General features: G+C 37.6%; 1 protein-coding gene across 3 annotated transcripts in view; it reads left to right on the top strand.

The window, feature by feature from the left end:
- Csmd3 (CUB and Sushi multiple domains 3) overlaps window positions 1–21,287 on the top strand; it is a 1,130,934-nt gene that overhangs the window by 1,022,663 nt on the left and 86,984 nt on the right. For all 3 annotated transcript variants that reach the window (XM_028765583.1, XM_028765601.1, XM_028765593.1), the window contains 3 exons: window positions 4,702–4,890; window positions 5,504–5,681; window positions 6,467–6,612. In XM_028765583.1, the coding sequence (XP_028621416.1) occupies window positions 4,702–4,890; window positions 5,504–5,681; window positions 6,467–6,612 (513 nt within the window). The remainder of the gene's footprint in view (window positions 1–4,701; window positions 4,891–5,503; window positions 5,682–6,466; window positions 6,613–21,287) is intronic.

The raw sequence follows: 21,287 nt of genomic DNA, 5'->3' as shown, positions 1-21,287 counted from the left end.
ATTTATTTTAATCTCTAAATTTTATTCTACACCTGGTACATCCTCGGACTGTTCCAAATCCCATACCTCTTCTTCACCCCCTGTCTCCAAGAGATATTCCCACCCCATCCCCCACCCCCACCCCACCCCCACCCCACCAGACCTCTAAACTCCCTGGGGCCTCCAATCTCTTGAGGGTTAGGTGCATCTTCTCTGACTGAACACAGACCCAGCAGTCCTCTCCTGTATGTCTGTTCAGGGCCTCATATCAGCTGGTTTATGCTGTCTGGTTGGGGGTCCAGTGTTTGAGAGCTCTCAGGCGTTCAGGTTAATTGAGACTGCTGGTCCTCTTACAGGGTCCACCTCCTCCTCAGATTCCTCCAGTTTTTCCCTAATTCAACAACAGGGGACTGCAGTTTCTGTCCATTGTTTGGGTGCAAATATCTGCATCTGACTTTCAGCTGCTTATTAGGTCTTTTGGAGGGCAGTCATGAAAGGTCCCTTTTTGTGAGTGCTCCATAGCCCCAGTAATAGTGTCAGGACTTGGGACATCTCCTTGAGCTGGATCCCCGCTTTTGGCTTGTTGCTGAAACATTTTTTCCTCAGTCTCCTCCCTTGATGCCCTGTCTTCCTTTTGGAGGTGGGCTGTGGGTCCCCTGTTCCGAAGTGTGTCCCTCTACTATCTCCCGGCTGGGGACAGAGTGAGTGCAGGGGTGTCTGCTACTATCTCTGCCACTGCCTCCGCCTGCATCTCCACTGTCTGTTAGTCTCAGGTCTGGCCTGGTGTGAAAGGTCTGGGCCAAAGGGCATGGAGTTTGAGCAGGGAAGAGAGATTGCCTGCCCCTGCTGCTGCCTCTGCTCAAATTTCCTCTGTCGAAGCTCTGTCACTCCCAGGTTCTGCACTTGTCTCTCCACACTGAGCTGGCCGGACTGGGCCTATAGGAAGCTGGCTAGCTGGTAAGGAAGCAGCTTGGTGTCCCAGGAAGGTTCTGGGAGAGCAGATGTCTCCCCAAGTGTTACAGCTCTTGAGATAGAAACTCTTGGACACCATGATGATTCTTGAACATACCTTTTTACTTCTCCTGAATAGAGCCCTTATGTACAGTTTCAGGGTGGGTTAGGGTCTGGAAGCAGATAATGCCTACTGGCTTGGTCTGACTGCTTGGAGATACCTCATCTACATTTGGGAGAGCCTGAGGCACTGTTCCTCGTGACTGATGGTCATAGACCTCTCTTTGGGAGGGGCTGTGGAGGGCCAAAGCTGAATGAAAAGAACCAGGGCCTGCGGGCAGAGCTGAACACCTGCGGTCCTGATAAAGGTCTGGGGTTCAAGACTTTTGCTCAACCAGGCATCCAGCTGCTTCTCCCAGCCCACAGTGGGCTCTATAACTTCACCCTGCCTACTGTTGGGTATTTCATCTAATGTTCCTCTCTTTGAGTCTTGAGAGTCTTTCACCTCCCAGGTCTCTAGTGCATTCTGGAGGGTCCCCCCAACTTCCTACCTTCCAAAGTTGCCAGTTTCCAGTTTTTCTGCTGGCCCTTAGGGCTTCAATCTTTTCCAGTGCCAGATCAAGTTCCCTTCTCCCCGCTGCCCCTGTCCACTTTCTCTCCCTGTTTCCTTCTCCCCCCCCCCACCCCGTGCTTTCATCTCCCTCCCAAGTGGGACTAGGCATCCTCACTTGGGCCTTCAGCTTCTTGACCTTTTTGAGTTCTCTGGACTGTATCTTGGGTATTCTGTACTTTTTTATTGGCTAATATCTACCTATTAGTGAGTACATACTATGCATGTCCTTTTGGGTCTCAGTTACCTTACTCAACATGATATTTTCGAGTTCCATCTATTTGCCTGCAAAACTCAGGATGTCGTCATTCTTAATAGTCAAGTAGTATTCCATTATGTAAATGAACCACATTTTCTGTATCCATTCTCCTGTATTTCTTTAAGGGATTTATGTGTTTCCTCTTTTAGGGCTTCTATTTGTTTACTTGTGTTCTCCTGTATTTCTTTAAGGGAGTTATGTCCTTCCTAAAGTCCTCTATCATCTTCATGAAATGAGAGTTTAGATCCGAATATTGCTTTATAGGTATAATGTGGGTATCTAGTACTTGCTGTGGTTGGAGAACTGGGTTCTGAAGTTGCCAAGTCAAATTGGTTTTTGTTGCTTATGTTCTTATGCTTGCCTCTCACCATCTGGTTTTCTCTGGTGTTATCTGGCCTCCCTGTCTCTGACTGGAGCCTTTCTTAACTGTGAGACTGTGATCCTATGATCCTGTGATCTTGTGATCCTGGATGTGTGATAATACCTCAAGAGTCGAGCTGCAACAGGGGTGTAGGCTCTGTGGGTTTTGGGGTCAGTGCAGAGACTCTGCTCCAGGTACAGATGGAAACCAGAAGGCGTGTGGGTCTCTGGTTGTGAGAGGAATCTGCATCTTCAGGTTGCAGGGGTGCTGGTACACTGGGTATTGGGGCAGGGTGTGGGTTCTCACCTGTGAACCTGGGTGTGTGATAATTCCTGGGGAGTCAAGCTACAACGGGGGTATGGGACCTGTGTGATCGGCTCCAATGCTGAAGTTCTACTTCCAGCACAGTTGGGAACCAGAAGGCACACGGGTCTCTCTGCCTTTCAGTTTTCTTAACCAATGTTAGTTTTGGGGCAGCAGTGTTGGAGAGCATATGCAAGGCCCTGGATATCATCTCAGTAATTATTTGACTTAATATAACATGCTTTCATTGTCTTAGAAGACAAAACGAGCTAAAACTAAGCAAGCCTCAATTAGGAGGATAAAAACAATCATGCACTCTCATCACATAATTTTTTTCTCCTGAGAATTCAAAATAAAAATAAGAAAAAAATTTTAATTTTCAAAATCATAATTAAATTAAGCAAGGGAAAAAATTAAAAATAGAATGCTAGACATTGAGAATAGGTTTTTTGCTTTTAAATGAAACTGAGTGTTGAAAAGTTATTATTCATCTTACATTGTAAATAAACTTAATTGAAGGTAGAATCACATTGTTTTGTTATATTGCCATTAGAATATAAAGCAAACATATAGATGGCAATATTACATTATGCCCATGTTCATGAAAATATTCAATGATTTGTAAGTAAGGTATTTATCCCCTTTGAGGAAAGGCTATAGGTTAAGTTGAGCTTGGACTTAAATCCCAAGTCTCCCTGTTCAAGTAAGCACAGCCTATGTCTTCTCCACTTCCTCAGAAGCATGCATTGCTATGAGTAGCATATTCTATAAAGCACAAGTTGAACTATATGTAAGAAAATGATTGTAAAGTATATACATTATGTAGATCATTAATGATTACTGCAATCATTTACTTCTTATTTTACATGGCTTCTGGTCTTATAAATGTAAAATGATAATTTATACAATATTGTTGCAATGACTGAAATGCATTGAAATACTAAAATTCTGTTGATCTCTGCCTAGTTATCAAAGGATATCATGAGTATATGATGGTTTTATAAGTGTGTCTTGAGAACAAGGGCCCTTGTATTACTAATTGAGTTGCTGTAAATGCCTACAGCAGGAGCATATTTCACCATCTCCTTGAAATATACAACTATCTTGAATCTTGAAGAAGTTAATTCTTTAAAAATAGATAAATATTTTTTTCTCTTTTGTGATTCTAGACAACTCAGAGCCATACATGTGGTATACTCTAGATATTTAATTCAATACTTATTTTATATGTATGTATATTTGGTTTACCTACACATATGTGAGCCATCTGAGTGCCTGGTGCAGAACATAGCTAGAAGTGGTATTGAGTTCCCTGGAACTAATGCAACCAATGGATGCAATTTATCATTTGTGTCCTAGAACTCTTAATGGTCCTGCTTCAAACAGTGTTAGGAATTCATGAAGTTCGTACTTATAAAATGTATCCAGCCCTTCTTACAAAACATGTATAATATGAAAGGAAATGGGGAAAGCTCTGCAATCAGTGACAAAGAAATTTGCAGTATTATCTTATACATGATGAACAAAAGAATAAAAAAATGCATTTTAGTTTAAAATTCACAATAGCCAGGCAGTGGTGGAGGCACTTGGGAGGCAGAGGCAGGCGGATTCCTGAGTTGGAGGCCAGCCTCGTCTACAGAGTGAGTTCCAGGACAGCCAGGACTACACAGAGAAACCCTGTCTCGAAAAGAAAGAAAGAAAGAAAGAAAGAAAGAAAGAAAGAAAGAAAGACAGATTCCCGCTATAAAATTCACAATAATCGAAATTTCAAGTTCAGCAGAGATATTTCAGATTATTCATTTAAGAGAAAATATTTTAAAATTCCAAAGACTAAGAATTAGGGTTACATATATGTAGTTATTTTATTGTATGTACAAGTGACATAACCAAGAAGCAATTACATTCTATTTAGAGAATCAGAATATGTCTGATTAAAATTATGGCTGTAAGAAGAATATACATTTCTATTCGTGTTCATAATTTACATAAATTGCACCAGTGTGTAAGGCAGCTGATGCATTTTTATGAATTATTATTTTAAATATGAAAATTATAGATATAAACAGAAATTCTCATTACATTGTCTCTGTCAGCCTTTACCATAAGCCCGAATTAGTATTTGTAAAATAACTAACCCTGAGCAATTTGCTATTAATTGCTAAGTTACAAATAGCTCCCATTTGTGGTCTCTCAAATACAGAGAGGAAAATGCCTTTCTCTTTCATTTTTTTCTTTCAGCCTATCAGTTGCAAAGCTGTCCTGATCCTCGCCCATTTCGAAATGGGTTTGTAATTGGAAATGATTTTACTGTGGGCCAAACTATTTCATTTGAATGTTTCCCAGGATACACATTAATTGGCAACTCAGCTCTCACATGTCTCCATGGAGTTAGTCGGAATTGGAACCATCCACTGCCAAGGTGTGAAGGTATGCTTTTAAACTGAAGTTATCTTTAAGATGTTGTCATTTTTTTAGAAGATATTAGTATAGTTTTGGTTTCTGCTGAGAACTTTTTAATAACTAAAAAAGGCAAACAAAATCACATATTGAATACAGATTATATTAATGGCAGTAATATTAACCTACTGAGAGTATAAGCAAAGTTTGATAACATTTTAGACAATTTGGAACTTCTTTTGTATGTATGTGGTAAACAGAGACTCAACTCAAGGTACAATTATAATTTGAGTACCTATTCTATAAAAATACTGTTGAAAGAAAAATTCAATATGTATATGGCATATATATATATATATATACATATATATATATATGTATATATATATATGTTAGGAGAGAGTTGTGTGTGAGTTGATGCACATTATACTAGATGTGTAAAGAACTTTGTGATCACCAAGGACAACAAATATGTCAAACATCTCATGTGGAGAATTTTTAAAAATCACTATATTTTGTACATTTTTACCAACAAATGTAGAACAAAACAGATGCACTATAACTGCTAAAAATTTTGATAGCTTTACCATTTATCTAGTATAATTGCATTAATTTAAACATGATCATGTATTTCTTTCCATAGCTCTTTGTGGCGGGAATATAACTGCAATGAATGGTACAATTTATTCTCCTGGCTATCCTGATGAGTATCCAAACTTCCAAGACTGCTTTTGGCTTGTACGAGTTCCCCCTGGGAATGGAATCTATATCAATTTTACTGTTCTTCAAACAGAACCCATCTATGACTTCATTACTGTATGGTAAGTCAGTACTGTTCTTTTGATTGAGTAAATTATGAAAGAGAATAAGGTCAAGATGAAAGGAAGTCACAATTCTCTGTTACAAACAACCATCTAACATTTGAACTGGCATAACTGAGAGTCAGTATGGTTTTGATTTTTAAACAAGATAAACATAAATATATTTTAGACTATAGTCCTACTAAGTAGCAAAAGCCCATGGATGAAAATGTGTAAGGCAGGCAATTACCAGAAATGTTTAGGGAAATTCTCTATTTATAAGACCCTCTGTTCAGATTTTAATTATATTATATGCTTATTAAATTCTCATCATAATAATTTATTATACAGTAAAATAATTATACAATTATTGTTCCAATTGAAGTAACTTTATTAAAGGTACAAAGAAACTCTTTGAATTAATCACACACCAAAACACTGTGTGAGTTACAGGAGCACTAACTATAACAGTCTGATTCTCAAGACTGCTGTCAAAGAAAGTAGCAGAAGACACCACAAGCTTTAACATATTCTGAGTACCAGCTGAAAACTAAAGCCAATTAATTCATTACAGCTAATGCTAGTTCATTTCGTTTAGGTATAAGCATAACCCATTTTTAATGCTTCATATTTTAGCATGTTATTATTTGTGCATGACATACAAATAGCATTTTTGATTCAAGGATTATTTTACTTTGCTATCAATGTAATGATAAGTGATTATATGCAATACCTTCATGAAAATTTATTTAAAGCTCTGTAAATCATCAGTATCATTCTCTCCTTCCCAAACCCTTGTCTAATAGGGATGGACCTGACCAAAATTCACCCCAAATTGGTCAATTCAGTGGCAATACTGCTTTGGAATCAGTATACAGCACTTCAAATCAAATTCTAATCAAATTCCACAGTGACTTCACAACAAGTGGCTTTTTTGTGCTCAGTTATCATGGTTGGTATTATCTAAGTGTTTCTATTTCATTTGCTACCATTTAAATTGTCCTGGAAAATTGAATGTAATATATCTTTATCCAATGATTGAAAATGTATTAAAATCTGACACTTTGATCATCACTGCAACTTATGCATTTCAAACACATTTACTTGCAAACCATGACCTCCTCTAAGTACTTAGGGATATTAACGTGTGAGCAAATGGCTATAGAAAATAAATCAGTCAGTAATTACCCAGTGGAAAATAATCATTTTGCATGGAAACCAATAAAAGAGAACCAGCTGTTCATATTTTACTGCATGTAATTTGGAGACAGCAATAGATTCTCTGAACAAAAAAATGTTTAATCTAGCCAACCTGCTGTGAATATTTCTAAAATTAGCATCTAATATCTTTATGCTCTAGATCACATTACTCATTCATTTAAACTCTTGTTTCAAACTGTATCTGTGCAAAAATCTTACAATTTTTGATGATAATTCCAGATCATTAAGTTTGGAGCTTTAATCCCTATAAAATTACTTTTGGAATTTCAGTTTTATTTGGTTATACAAAATTGTTTTGGGTCCTACCTTCAGAGCATTAACTTTCTGAGAAGATACTATGTTTTTCACAGAAATCTCCCTTCATACCTGTTTCCTTCAAATTAGTTGTATTCATTATAAATAAGGAATATTTATTTATCTATTTTAATTTTTAAAAAATATGTATTTTTATTTATATTTGAGTACACCTACCTTCCCTTCTCTCTTCCCAGTTTCACCATTACAAATACCTGCCCCCTTTCCCCAACTCCTCCTCAGAGAAAGGGAGCCCCTCCTTGTGTACCACCCCACCATAGATCATCCAGTCTCAGCAAGACTATGCACATCCTCTTCCACTGAGGCCCAAACAGTCAGTTTCAGTAATAAGCAAGAGAATCTAATGTAAGCGAATGAAGAGGGAGACAGTCCCCATTCGACTTGTTAGGGGAACCACATGCAAGCTGCAATTTTGCTACAGATACATAGAGGGTCCAGTTCCAGCTCCTGAATGCTCCCTGGTTGGTGGCCCAGGCACTGTGAGCCCCTACAGTCCCAGATTAGTTGATCTCTAAACTCCCTGAGGCCTCCAGTCTCTTGAGGGTTAGGTGCATCTTTGACTGAGACCTGGCAGTCCTCTGCTGTATATGTGTTGGGGGCATCATATCAGCCGATGTGTGCTGCCTGGTTGGTGGTCCAGTGACTGAGAGATCTCCGGGATTCAGGTTAATTGTGACTGCTGGTCTTCCTACAGGATTGCCCTCCTCCTCATGTTCTTCCAGTTTTTCCCTAATTCACCCACAGGATTAAGCAGCTTCTGTCCATTGTTTGGGTGTGAATATCTGCATCTGACTCTATTAGCTGCTTGTTGGGTCTTTCAGAGGGCAGTCATGATAGGTTCCTTTTTGTCAGGGCTCCATAGCCTCAGTAATAGTGTCAGGCTTTGAGACCTCTCCTTGAGCTGGATCCGAGTTTGGACCTGTCGCTGAACCTCTTTTTCCTCAGGCTCCTCTCCATTTCTTTCCCTGCAGTTCTGTCAGACAGGAACAATTATGGGTCAAAGTTCTGACTCTGGGATGGCAACCCCATTTCTCACTCGAAGCCCTGTCTTTCTGCTGGAGGTAGGCTCTACAAGTTCCCTCTTCCTACTATAGGGCATTTCATCTAATGTCCTCCCCTTTGCATCCTGAGAGTCTTTCACTTCCCAGGTCTCTAGTGCATTCTGGAGGGTCCTCCAACCTCCCACCTTCCGAGGTTGCCTATTTCCATTTTTCCTGCAGGTCTTTAGGGGGTTAGTCCTTTTCTCCCATCCAATACCCGATCATGTTCCCCTCTCCTCCTTCTCTTTTCCTCCTGGTTTACTCCCCCCACCCCTTGTGATTGCTTTCTTCTTCCCAAGTTGGATTGAGGCATCCTCACTTGGGCCCTTCAGCTTGTTGACCTTTTTGAGTTTTGTGGACTATATCTTAAGTATTCTGTTTTTTGTTGTTGTTGTTTTTTGTTTTGTTTTTTTTTGTTTTATTTTTTATTTTTGGCTAGTATACACTTATTAGTGAGTACATACCATACATGACTCAGGATGATATTTTCAATCCATTTTCCTGCAAAACTCAGGATGTACTTATTCTTAATAGCCGAGTAGTATTCATTTGCGTAAATGAACCACATTTTCTGTATCCATTTTTCTATCATGAGACCTCTGTGTTGTTTCAGCTTCTGGCTATCACAAACAAGGCGGCTATCTGAAGTAGGTGCTGTTCAAAAAAATTAGGTTGTTTTATGTCTTGATATTTTAGCACATCTTTGGTTTTCCTAGATCGAAATAATGGTCTATATATACATAACTGCTATGAGGATAATATTCACTCATATTAGTTGATATAGAATAATCTTGCTGAAATGGGATGGTCTAAATTGTGTTCTAGTTTCATAATTCTGTTATAGGAAGGTCTTGTTTACATCTTGCTCCAATAAGTTCAAATAATTACCTTGTCTGATGTTCAACTTTAGTGAAATTGTTCTTGTTTTATAGAAGACAATATCTGCCAAATATAAATCAGCTCTAAACAGACAGAAGATATACTTTTTTAAAAAAAATTTCAGTTCTGAATACTCACAGCAGGTGAAAGTGATAGGTAATGATTGGTATAGTATATTATTACTGCAAAAGTCCCACAAGCTGTGGTGATGAATGAATCAGGACCATATACAGAGGCCTGCAAATAAAACACTGTCACTGCTAATGTCCTCTGTTACCTGCTAATGGGCAAGGAAACTCAACCATAAAGAACAGAGACTTTTGTTCCAGACCTTAATGGACTCAGTGCTGTGTCACACTATCTTCAATTACCCGTGTGGATAGGAGGATGTCTACTCATGCAACAGACATTGGAATTGTCCTGTGATGACCGTGGAAGATCCCAATACCTTTCTTTGCAGTGTTTTATGTGATTCCTTTACCATGAAATTAATTAACGATGTTTACCGTTAAACCTCCTCAGGACACAGATTTTCTCTTTTAATCCTTAAAGTCAAGGATTAATATTTGCTCCCATTTCTGACAGCAATATCTTATCTAGACAGAAGGCAGGTTCTTATCTCAAATATTCTGTATAGAAACAGCAGTTGTAAGTGATTAAGCATTACAGAAACACTTTTGTAGTTCGTGTTAACTCATTAGGAGGTTTTCTCTGAAATGTTGTATGTGTATAAAAATATATACATATGGGTATAACTATTTTGTATCTTCTTTGCAATTTGATAAGCATTTATTAAAGAGCTTTTTTACTATGCTTTCAAGTGAAATTGTTAAAATTAATCCTAGATGGTGCTAAAAATTCCAAAATCTAGTACATAATTATCAGTGTATCCACCCAGACCTCTCTCATATCTACAGGCGATCATACTTGACCTAATATGAATCATCACTGAACTAACTCAGGGCTTAGTGTCTATAATGGAGCAAGATAATTATTTTTATCATCTAAAAGTAATATAGTAAGTCCTTACTTAGCAGAAAGGTTATGTACTTGTGCTCTTTTGGTTTGGAGAAAAAAATGGCAATTTGCAGTTTTCTGTTTTCTTTTTTTTTTCTAGCAGCTTTTAATAGCTCGGTTGAATAGACATAGATAAATGTGGTATTCTTTTCTGGAATTGGGTTGGATGTTGCACTACAAAGAAAATAGGAAATTAAAAATAACGAAAAAATATGGCCAGAATGAAATTCTAAATCGACTGCAAGAAGTATTGGACCAGGAACCAGATATCCATGCACACTCAAACACGGCACTTACTTCAACAATAGCTATCTTCTAAGATACTAGAACACTGAATCCAATGCCTTCAAGTTGTGGTTAAATAGTAAAATGATGTTTCAGAGCTGAATGACATTGGCAAACAAAATGCTTCCTTAAAAAGAACAGAGATTTAGATCAATTGTGAACTTGAAAACTGTAAAGAATTATCCCATGCATCATTTATTTTAATAATCATAACTGGGAGAGTTCTTCAAGCACTCCATGAAAAGTGTGGACTACAATATATGAACAGACTATTTAAAAATTAGGTGACATCATTTATACCACTTGGCTCTGCTAGTGACTGAATCTGTTGGTTTGTCTACCATCATTCACTGCTCCAGATCAACTTCCCTCTTCCACATAGCTCCAAAAAAGATATAACATCTTTTGCTCTTTAGAAACAATGCAACTTTGAACCCATGTTATATTGGTGTTATTTGTACTAAACCTTCATGTCTTCCTTGGAAGTAACTAGAACATGCATTATGTAAAGGATGATACCATTTTAGTTTGATGGTTATTAATTAATATTTTCTACAGTTTATAAAGATTGCAATTCAAAAGTTATTACATCAGTTCCCTCTTTCTTTCATCCTTCCATCTACTCCCATGTCCCCTCTTTCCAACTCCTCCTGCTATACTCCCCATTCTGTCTCAAACTCATCACACACACACACACACACACACACACACACACACACACACACATTGATATATGCAGAGCCCATTCAGTACTGCTTTTATGAATATTATTGCAGGGCAGACCACTTGACATTGGATAACCAATTAGAGTGCAGATTACTGGGGAAGATTCATTCTCCATGTCTCAGACGTCATTAGTTGTCTGTAATTCTTTGTGTTAAGGTTAGGGTTCCATGCACCTCTTTCCCTCCACATCAGTATATTTATTTGTATTGTCATTGCCCCGGTCTTTTTCAGGCAAGGATATCATAACTAGCTTTATTATTGCCTTTTCCACTTTTCTTTTTATTTATTTTTGTCTCATACATTACATCTTGACTGCAGTTTCCCCTCCCTCAACTCCTTCCAGTTCTCCCCACGCCTTCTCTCTTTCCAAGATCCACTGCTCCTGTTTCCCTTCAGAAAAGAGAAAGCCTTTCATTTATATCAACTGACCACAACATAACACATACAATAAAACTAGGCATGAAACATAGGCAACCCAATGGATTAAAAGGGTCCAAAGAGCAAGCACAAGAGTCAGAGACACCCTCAGGTTAACTGTTATGAGTCTCACAAAACCCCCAAGCTAAACAAGCATAGCCTGTATGTAGAGAACCTAGGGAAGATCCATGTAGGCTCCAAGACTGACGATTCCATTTCTGTGAACCTCTTAGTTGTTTGTGTGAGCCATTTTTTCCTGTTATCCACGAAGTCTCTGGCTCTTTCAATCCTTCTTCCCCCTCTTCCACAGGCTTCCCTGAGCACTACTTAAAGATTGGCTGTGGATCTCTTTATCTGCTTCCATGAGCTCCTGGAAAAAGCCTTTCTGATGATGAGTGGTGTACGGATTGATCTATGAATATAGCAGAATAGCATTAGTAAATGTTTCACTGACTTTTTTTCTTTTTTGGTGGGATGGTTAGTCATGTTTGAGTCTACTCTCAGTTGTGACATGCCTGAATGACCAGGAACCAGAAGCTTTAGGGATCCCTTATTGTTTAAGTAAACATACTCTCACAGCATACCTCCTGAGCCTCTGACTCTTAAAGTTTTCTGCTTCCTCATCTACATCATATCTGAGCCCTGAGGGTAGGTGTTTGATGAAGACATGCTATTGAGATCTAAGTATTCCTAAATCTCTCACTTGCTACACATTTTCCAGTGAATGCTAATTACTTTTTCCTGTAACAGGAACCATTTCTTCCTTTTTTTAAAAAAAAAAAACTGGATATTGTATTTACATTTCAGATGTTATCACCTTTCCGCCTTACCCCATTACCATCCCCCATGCCCAGGAACCCCCTATTCCATCCCCCCTCCTCCTGGTTCTATGAAGATGTGCCCCTACCCACCCCCCACTCACACCTCCCCACATTCGAATTCCCCCACACTCGGCATACAGCCTTCATAGGACCAAGGATCTCTTCTCACACCTATGCCCAACAAGGCTATCCTCCCCTACATACACAGCTGGAGCCATGGGGCCCTCCCTATGTGCCCCCAGGCTGGTGGTTTAGACCCTGGAAGCTCTGGTTGGTTGGTATTGTTGCACTCCTCATGGAGTCACAAACCCTTTTACCTCCTCCATTCTTCTCTCTAACTTCTCCATTGAGAACACCTTGATCAGTTCAAGAGTTAGCTGTGAGCATCCACCTTTGAATATGTCAGAGTCTGGCAGACCTCTAAGAAGACAGCTATACCAGTATTCTCCTGTCAGCATGCACTTCCTGACATCCACATCAGCATCTACCTTTGGTGACTGCACATGGGATGGATTCCCAGGTAGTATGGTCTCTAGATAGCCCCTCCTTCAGTTTCTGTCCCATACTTTGTCTCCATATTTGCTTCCTTGAGTATTTTGTTACTACTTCTAAGAAGGATCAAAGCACCCTCACTTGGTCTTCCTTGTTCATGAGCTTCATGTGGTCTTTGAGTTGAATCTTGGGTATTGCAAGCTTCTGGGCTAATATCTAATTATCAGTGAGTAAAGAGGAACCATTTCTGATGATGGCTTTGCCAGCCTTTGATCTATGGATTTGGCAAACTGTGGTTAATGAGTGTTTTTATTACATTGTTCTTTTAGCAGAACAATGGAATTTGATTTTTTCCAAGGTTCATGGTGTTTGCTCAGATTTTTGGCTAACTGAGCAGTGTTAGGTATTGGTTCCCTCTCAAGGAGTGGTTCTTAAATACATTTAGAGAATGATTAGGTAATCCCACATTTGTGCATCCTTCACCTCATCAAATCTTGCAGACAAGGAACCTTGTAGATTACAGGAATTGTAGCTTATTCATTGGTTACCTTTCTTCTCTGCTAGTGAGCAGAGAATCTTCTATTACCATGAGCACTAGTCAGTAGTGGTAAAGGCTCTATGTAGGCAGAAGCTTGAATTCTCAGTGTTTAATGAGATACATAAGTATTGTTGCCAGCAATTGAATACTACCATTAATTTGTGGAAAGTAACAAATAGCCTTTGTGAAATCCTGACATGTTTGCTTGTTTCCATAGAACCCCAGATGAACACTGATTCAATTATTTCTCAGACGTTTCCATTTATTATATTGATTATTCTCTGTTTATATGTGTGACACATTTCAATTGTGTTGTATAGTTTATTGACATTTTGTTATCTATGTATCTTGTGTATTAGTCCATTTTTAGATACGTTGTAGGCAGAGATTCTCTGCCTCTTATGCCCTTCCTCTTCAGATGATGATTGTTCTCTTAGCTAGACTCTGGAGACATTGTAGCTCACAGAATATCTCAAAAATTCATCATGGTGGGCATGAAAATTACTTAATATTTTTGAACATTTCTTTTGAAGTGTTGTTCTTATAGTTGTAGGATCAAAGAATACACATTTGCCATAAAATGTATTGCTGGATTATGTATTCTAGTATATTACAAGTCTATGTGAACCAGTTAAGGAATCTCAGCAATTTTAAAGCAAATTGATCAGTGTAGAGCCAGAGAGAATCTATGGCTCTGTTATTGGAGTTTGGAGAGTTTTCTCAATAGTTATGAGGATGGATCTCTAATATGGAATTTGCATGCTTTAAAATTATAGAATTACTTCAATAGTCATACTGATGTTAACATTCACCAGACAAGGACTATAGATTCCATCGAAATGATGAGTGACTTTCTCCATTCCAAGTCTTTAAAGTATTCTAATTCAATTTCAGTTTTATATCCATATTATAAACGAGAAAAAGACACTTTTTTGAAATTTTAATTTATTATTGTTTGAAAATATCAAACATGTATAGAATGTATCTTTTCCATATCCATCCTCTATTTTCTCCCTCCCATTCTTTCTTGGCTCCTTACCAGCAACAGCTCCCCTTAATTGTGTGTGTGTGTGTTTTGTAAGAGATGAACCCAATCAGGGAAGTCTATATGTGAATGGGTGAGGGGTAATGTGCTATCCATGTGTGACCTATGAGGAGCCATCAAAGAAAACTGACTTTCTGGTCACAGCCACCAAATTTTATCAGTTGGTGATTGGCCTTCCAGGACCTGTTCCCATCATGCTAGATTTTTTTAAATAGCTAGGTCTTTATATTTGTATGCTGGAGGTACGCACATGCCTATTTTGCTGCTTTTCTTTAAATGATGTTAAACTCAGTCATTCAGGAGTGATTATTATATTTATTACTTGTTCATTGAATGTTTGGTGCTCCATGTCAAATGCATCCCTCCCAAATAATTTGTAATATAGCCAAGAGACTAGCTTTTCATGAAACTATATTGAGTGTATAAAATTGATATGAAACCAATATATTCCATATTATTAAAGATGTCACAGGAGGAATAAATAAGTAACTGAGAATGGAATATGCCATCTTAATATAATATAGTCAATGAGGAGACCCTCTCTATTTAAGACAAATTATGAAAGAGCAAATCCAGTTGAATGATAGTGATCTAGAAGTGCAGTTATTTAGAACACTAAGTTTAGACATTTTGTTATCCATACTAACCTGTTTTGGAGCTTGTTGATTGAGCAATAGAGGAGCTAGGCTGCTGGTATTTCTTTTCTAGTTTCTATTTTACTAAACAACAATGTTGTTTAGTATTTAAGGAGAATATAGCAACCTAGGTGGATGATATGTTGACTTAAATCTGTGGTTCTTGAGATTATAATGTTCTCGGGAAGTATCTGTTTCTAGCAAAAGTATGAGATAGTTTATAGTTTGTATTAAATTCTTTATCAGTTTCATTCTCTATTTTGTCCATTACCAGCTGTAGTTATTGTTATTTTCATTTCCCATGGTAGCAAGTTTTGGTTAAAGTTCGAGTTTTAATTAGTATAAAATTAAAAATTTTACAGTTCCAAAATATAGCCTACATACTCTTGTAATCATATATCCCCAGATCAGCCCTGTTTGTCCACTTTTGTCTCACAGAGCTTTCATACGCAATCATCAGGTTTTCTTGTCTGTGTCTACATATTTTGTCATCTCTGTGAGGCTTGTTTGTCTCCGTAACCTCCTTCTTCCCAAAACATCCACAACCAACAGAACCACCAGCACCAGACCAGAACCATTCTCACCATGAAGCATAATTTTTACTTCAGCTAGTCAAATTCTACTCATTGATTGTTTGATTGACGTCCTTCTCATCCATTATCAGTGTGTATATATGAATGGTTATAAGTAAGTTTATAAGTGTACTTCTAACGAAGCATTGCATATGATACATAGTAGGAACTCAGTAATAGCTTACTTCATGAACCATGGAAAGTGTTTTACTAAATGTAAAGATCTGCCAAATACTCCTATAATAAGCTATTTATAATGCAAAAGCTAACATATGAAAGAATAACAATAGAAGAATACAAAATTGTGAAACACTATTCACTATTATGATGATTAATTAGAGGATAACAAAGCTTCCTCAATGAAGATATGGGTAAAGAACTGTGTGTCAGATAAAAGGTTCCTAAAAGAAAGCATAGGAATTAAGGCAGATACTTTAAAAAGATGGATTGGGGATAATAAAATTATTGGCATGTCCTATCTCAGACTATAAAGTTAAACTATAGCCCATGGTATTCAATATGTATTCACTGTATATATTAGGGCAATTAGGAAAAAGTCGTCCAACTCTTGTTTATTTTCTGCTGTTATGGATAAAATTATGATTATGTGAACATATTAAATTTCATTTTCTACTTTTTTGTGTGAAAATGTGTGTATTTGTGTTAATGTGTATTACTGCAAGTGTGTGCACAGGTGTGTGTGTGTGTGTGTATGTGTGTGTGTGTATGTGTGTGTGTGTGTGTGTGTGTTAGAGAGAGAGAGAGAGAGAGAGAGAACGCGAGGGAGGGAGGGAGGGAGGGAGAGAGAGAGAGAGAGAGAGAGAGAGAGAGAGAGAGAACCATTATAGGTTTGAGTATGTATGTAGAAACCTGAAGTTTATGTTGTATGTCTTTTTTTGACCTGTCTTCAATTTACTAATTTACTTGATGAAAAATGGTCTCATACTGAATACATTGTATACCAATTTCAGCTACTTAGTTGGCCAGATATCTCTGTAGGTTTGGGAAATTAAGGTTCTAGTCTTCTTGCTTGAGTAACAATGACTTTGAATGCTGTCAAGGTTAATCAACAATTAATGATATGAAAGAGAGATACAAAACATTTAAAAAACCACACTGAATTTCAATGTAATAATATGGATTATTAGGTTCCTAGAATTTCTGGAATAATAGTACCATAAGTTAGGTAGATTAAAGCAACAAATAGTTTTTCCTCTCTTTATTCTTTGATAGACTCTTGTCCTAAGACAATGCTGGCCTAGACCTTGTTATGTTCACTTTCCAGTCACATGTGGCAGTCTTAAAAATGTGTAGATGTATGACACATTACTTGATTAAAATGTACTTTGAAGTCTAGATTTCTGATTCCTTCATTTTTTGTTTCTTTCCCTCTCCCTTTATAGTCTCAAATTTTCCATCCCATCTCCTGCTTTTCCTTCTTCCCTTCTTCTCTTCCTTAGTTTGTCTATATAAAAACAGACAAGCAAAGTTTTTGTTTATTTTGGAGATTTTTTAAAAATTACATCTCTCCCTTCCCTTTTCTCATTCCATACAATCCCATATACCTCTCTATCTCTTCTTCAAATTAACAGTCTCCTTTTTCATAAATTGTTATTCCATTCACATACATATATGTATATATTCCTACATATGAGCTATTGAGTTGATGTAATTAAGTTGAATGGTAAGAAAAAGCTATTTCCATGTGTAGCTTGATCATGCTAGTTCTTTTTGTCTTGGAAATACTTTTATTCCTGCCCATCATGTTAAAGCTTTTCTTTAACAACATTAACATGTTGGCAGCCAAAGTACATGGCTTGAAACTGAAAATGGACAGAGTTATTAAATTAACAGGCTGACAAGCCAAGGATGGGTAAGATTCTGCACAGAGCCTTACCAACCTTTGACAAGTGCATTGCTTTTGATAATGCTTATTCCATGCTTGGTAAGGGAGGCATTTTGGCAGAATGACCTAAGACAGGCTCAGTCTTGTTTATGAAATAAAAAAAAAGGGGGAGATGTGGAGAACTTTTGGGGCTGCTTGACAAGAATATGACATGAGCCAAGGACAAGGAAATGGGCTGCTTGCCTGTAATCTGATATTGGTCAAGGACAAGGAAGCAGGCATCTGGCAGGAGTCTGACATTAGGCTAGAACAAAACAATTTCAGGCAGGAATCTAAATCTTAGGCTAGAACAAGGAAATAGGCTTCAAACATGAAAATGACTTTGGGGCTAGGGCAGGGAAGTAGGTTCAGATATTTTGGTCATCCTGATAAGCCCTTAGAAACAGTGATCAGGGGAGGGTTTGTTTATTGCATTGCTTGTTCTTTGACTATTTGTGTTTTATTGTCTTGCTTGTTCCCTGACTATTTGCATCTATTGTATTGCTAGTTCCTCAACCTTGTACTGACCTTAATACTTGCATGTAATTAAAGTGGTATGAAAGCAAAAAGGAGGAGGGAGGATAGGATAGAGAGTTTCTAGGGAGGGGAAGTGGGGAAAGGGGATGGCATCTGAAATATAAATAAATAAAATATACAACTAAAAAAAAACTTAAAAAAAAGAAAAAGAAAAAGAAAAGACCATTTTCTGATGCAGGAAAAGGACTCAAAAGTAACTTATTGTATTTAGACATGTTCATGCAATCCCTGAAACCTATATGAGGCTCCTTCTTGTCTCCTATCTTCTGGGGATCAGTTAATAGTCATTGTACTGTACTACAAATGTGAATCACTATGATCCCTTCACTCCCAAAGCATGGCCATGTGTCTGTGTACATCATTTCATTTTCAAAGGATAATAATCACTGTATTAAAGATTCACTCCAATTATATATTAAGAGAACTTAACTGGCTATGTCTCCAATAGCTACTTCACACAACAATCTGAGATTCAAGAAAGATATGAGTTGTAGGGACACCATTCAGCCTGGCATAGCAGGTATGAAATGTTACATGTCTATCAAGAGATATTGGCAGCACAACCTCACATTCTAGAATTATTGTAAGGAGCAGATAATCAGAAACTGAGTAAACCAAAGTACTTAGTATATCCTATTATTTGATGAGTTTTAGTATTTTGTTTCACTGTTAAAAGGCAAATAGATGAAACTGATTCCTTCTATCATCTTCAACCTTTGCTTTTTATGAGAACTCTACTCTCTCCCAGAACAGCTTTCCAGGAAGATGCTACTTAGCTTCTGCCTCAGATATTTTCTTAACTCACAGTTGCCTCTATTTTGTTGCTGTTTTTTATTTTAAGTCTGGGAGACATTCTAAAAAAGAAAAATTGTTTAGAGACCCTTATATCTTTATAAATCTATAACCTGGCATTCATTTAGAGCATATTTTTTTTAATTACACACATAGTGATAGGTGGCTATTTTAGAGTTGTATAATTAGGCAGTTAAACAGGTATTTTTGCCCAGGTAACTTAAAATCTACGTGGATACTAAAGCAATGGGCAGCTAGAGAAGTATATGGGTAAAAATACACATCACAACTAGCCCCGATTATATGCACTATACATATAACATGTTTTTGTGAATTTAAATTTACAGTGTAATAGAGAAACTCATAGAAGATCATAGAAGAAATGATCAGCTTCTCATTTTTATTAGATTTGGCAATTGATTCATAAAGTCAGAGATAATCATATCCATTAACCAGATAAAGGTATTATTGTTTTTAGTAAAGTGGTAAGGACTTTGTACCAGAGACCCTACACAGCTACTTGTGATCCCTTAGCTTCTAGGATTGTGGCTCATGAAATTCATGAATTGATGGAAAAAATCTGGAAATAGCAGAAAGCAAAGCACATAGTATGTCACAGTATCCATGTGGGGTTGTGGAAATAACATGATCCTCATAGATAATAATATACAACTTCTCATTTATTACACATTAAAATTGGGTAAGAAAACAAATTCTCTCCATGTACTATGAATGACAGAAATCAAGTTTAATTCATGAATTAAAATGAGCTATAATTCCTTAAAACAACGAAATAATTCCTTATTGCCATATCAATTTAAGATAAATTCACAAAGGAAAAGAAAGTCATGTAGGTATGTCCACATTATCTGAGATGATAAATCTGATTTAGTTTCAAATAACAAATTTTCCCAAATATAGAAACATAAGTGTTTCCCTGTATTGTGTTTGTTTGACATTTTATTTTCTTAAGTCTTTCTGTTATTTCCTTACAGTGACTTCTTATTTTTAGAACATTGTTCCTACAAAATCTAAATTCAGGTAGAATTTAAAAATTTCTAGTATTTTGAATTAAACTTAATAAATTATTGAATATATATATATATATATATACATATATGTGTATATATATCTACATCTACACTGGGCTTTCTTGTTAACAATTGTTTGTTTGTTGCTTTGCTTGTTTGTTCGCTTTAATTTTTATTACATATTTTCTTTATTTACACTTCAAATGTTATCTTCTTTCGCAGTCCCCACCTCCCTGGAATCCCTCTATCTCATCTCCCCTCCCCCTGCTTCTATGAGGGTGTTCCAGCACCCACCTACCCACTCCTGCCTCCCTACCCTGGCATTTCCCTACACTGGGGCATTGAACCTTCACAGGACCAAGGGCCTCCCATTATTGTAGGGTTGAGGCCCCATGTCTGTGGACTGTACTAACCCCATATCACTGGGGATGGTGCTGTGCTGTGGGGAAGGGTGAAGACATGGCTCCAGGGTTTGAAATATGCAGTCTGAGGTGTAGGAAAGCTAGAGCTGTCTCTGAGGTCCCAGGCCTGCAACAAGGCTGTGGGGTTCTCAGATTCATGGACATCCAGGTAGTGATGGAGAGTCCCAGAAGAGCAGAGAACGGGTCAGGATCCAACAGGCTGGATAGCTTTACAGGTGGCATACTTCATGGTGGTTGTGGCCAGGAGTGCAGAGAGTCCTTCTACTAAAAGAGGCACTCCACAGTTCTAAACAGTTTATTGACATGGCGGAAAATGGATGCATAAAACTATACTGCACTTTTCAGGGTGGGCTTGAGATACCTTCTGCAGGGAAGAATGTCTGGGAAGGGAAGCAAGCTTTCCTGACCTCTAGGTACTTCATTAGAATAGAGAGCTCTGTTTGAACCTACTTGACTGTGGTCACATCTCTTTTCCTATTGTCTTGGTCTGATATTTTAGGGATGCCTCGTCTACAGGGGGAAGGGCTTGGGCGTTGCCCTTATGCGACTGATGGCCACAAATCTATAGGGGCCTGGTGCTGGGAGCAGCAAAGCTTCTACCATCCCTTTAGAGTCTCCAGGGCCTCAAGCCTTTGGCTTGACCTTACTAGGCTTCCTCTTACAGTCCATTACCCCACACGTTAGTTTCCTATCTTCTCTGTTCTGTAGTGTGTTACTCAGAAAACAAAACAAAACAAAAACAAAAAGAAAAAAAACAAACAAACCACTGACCAACAGGTTATTTTATAAACATACTGAAGTATAGACAGGAAGACTTTTAAAGTGTAGGTAGAAATTTACAGAAGCCAATCCATTATTCGCCATTGATTGATATTTCTCTCTACACACATACACATATATGTATATGCATAAACATATATATGTATATATATATATATATATATATATATATATATA

This window comes from Grammomys surdaster, unplaced genomic scaffold, assembly GCF_004785775.1.
Source record: "Grammomys surdaster isolate TR1022 unplaced genomic scaffold, NIH_TR_1.0 63, whole genome shotgun sequence".
NCBI lineage: Eukaryota > Metazoa > Chordata > Mammalia > Rodentia > Muridae > Grammomys > Grammomys surdaster.
Note: the sequence above shows the minus strand (reverse complement) of the source record. Positions and strands in the feature narration are given on the sequence as shown.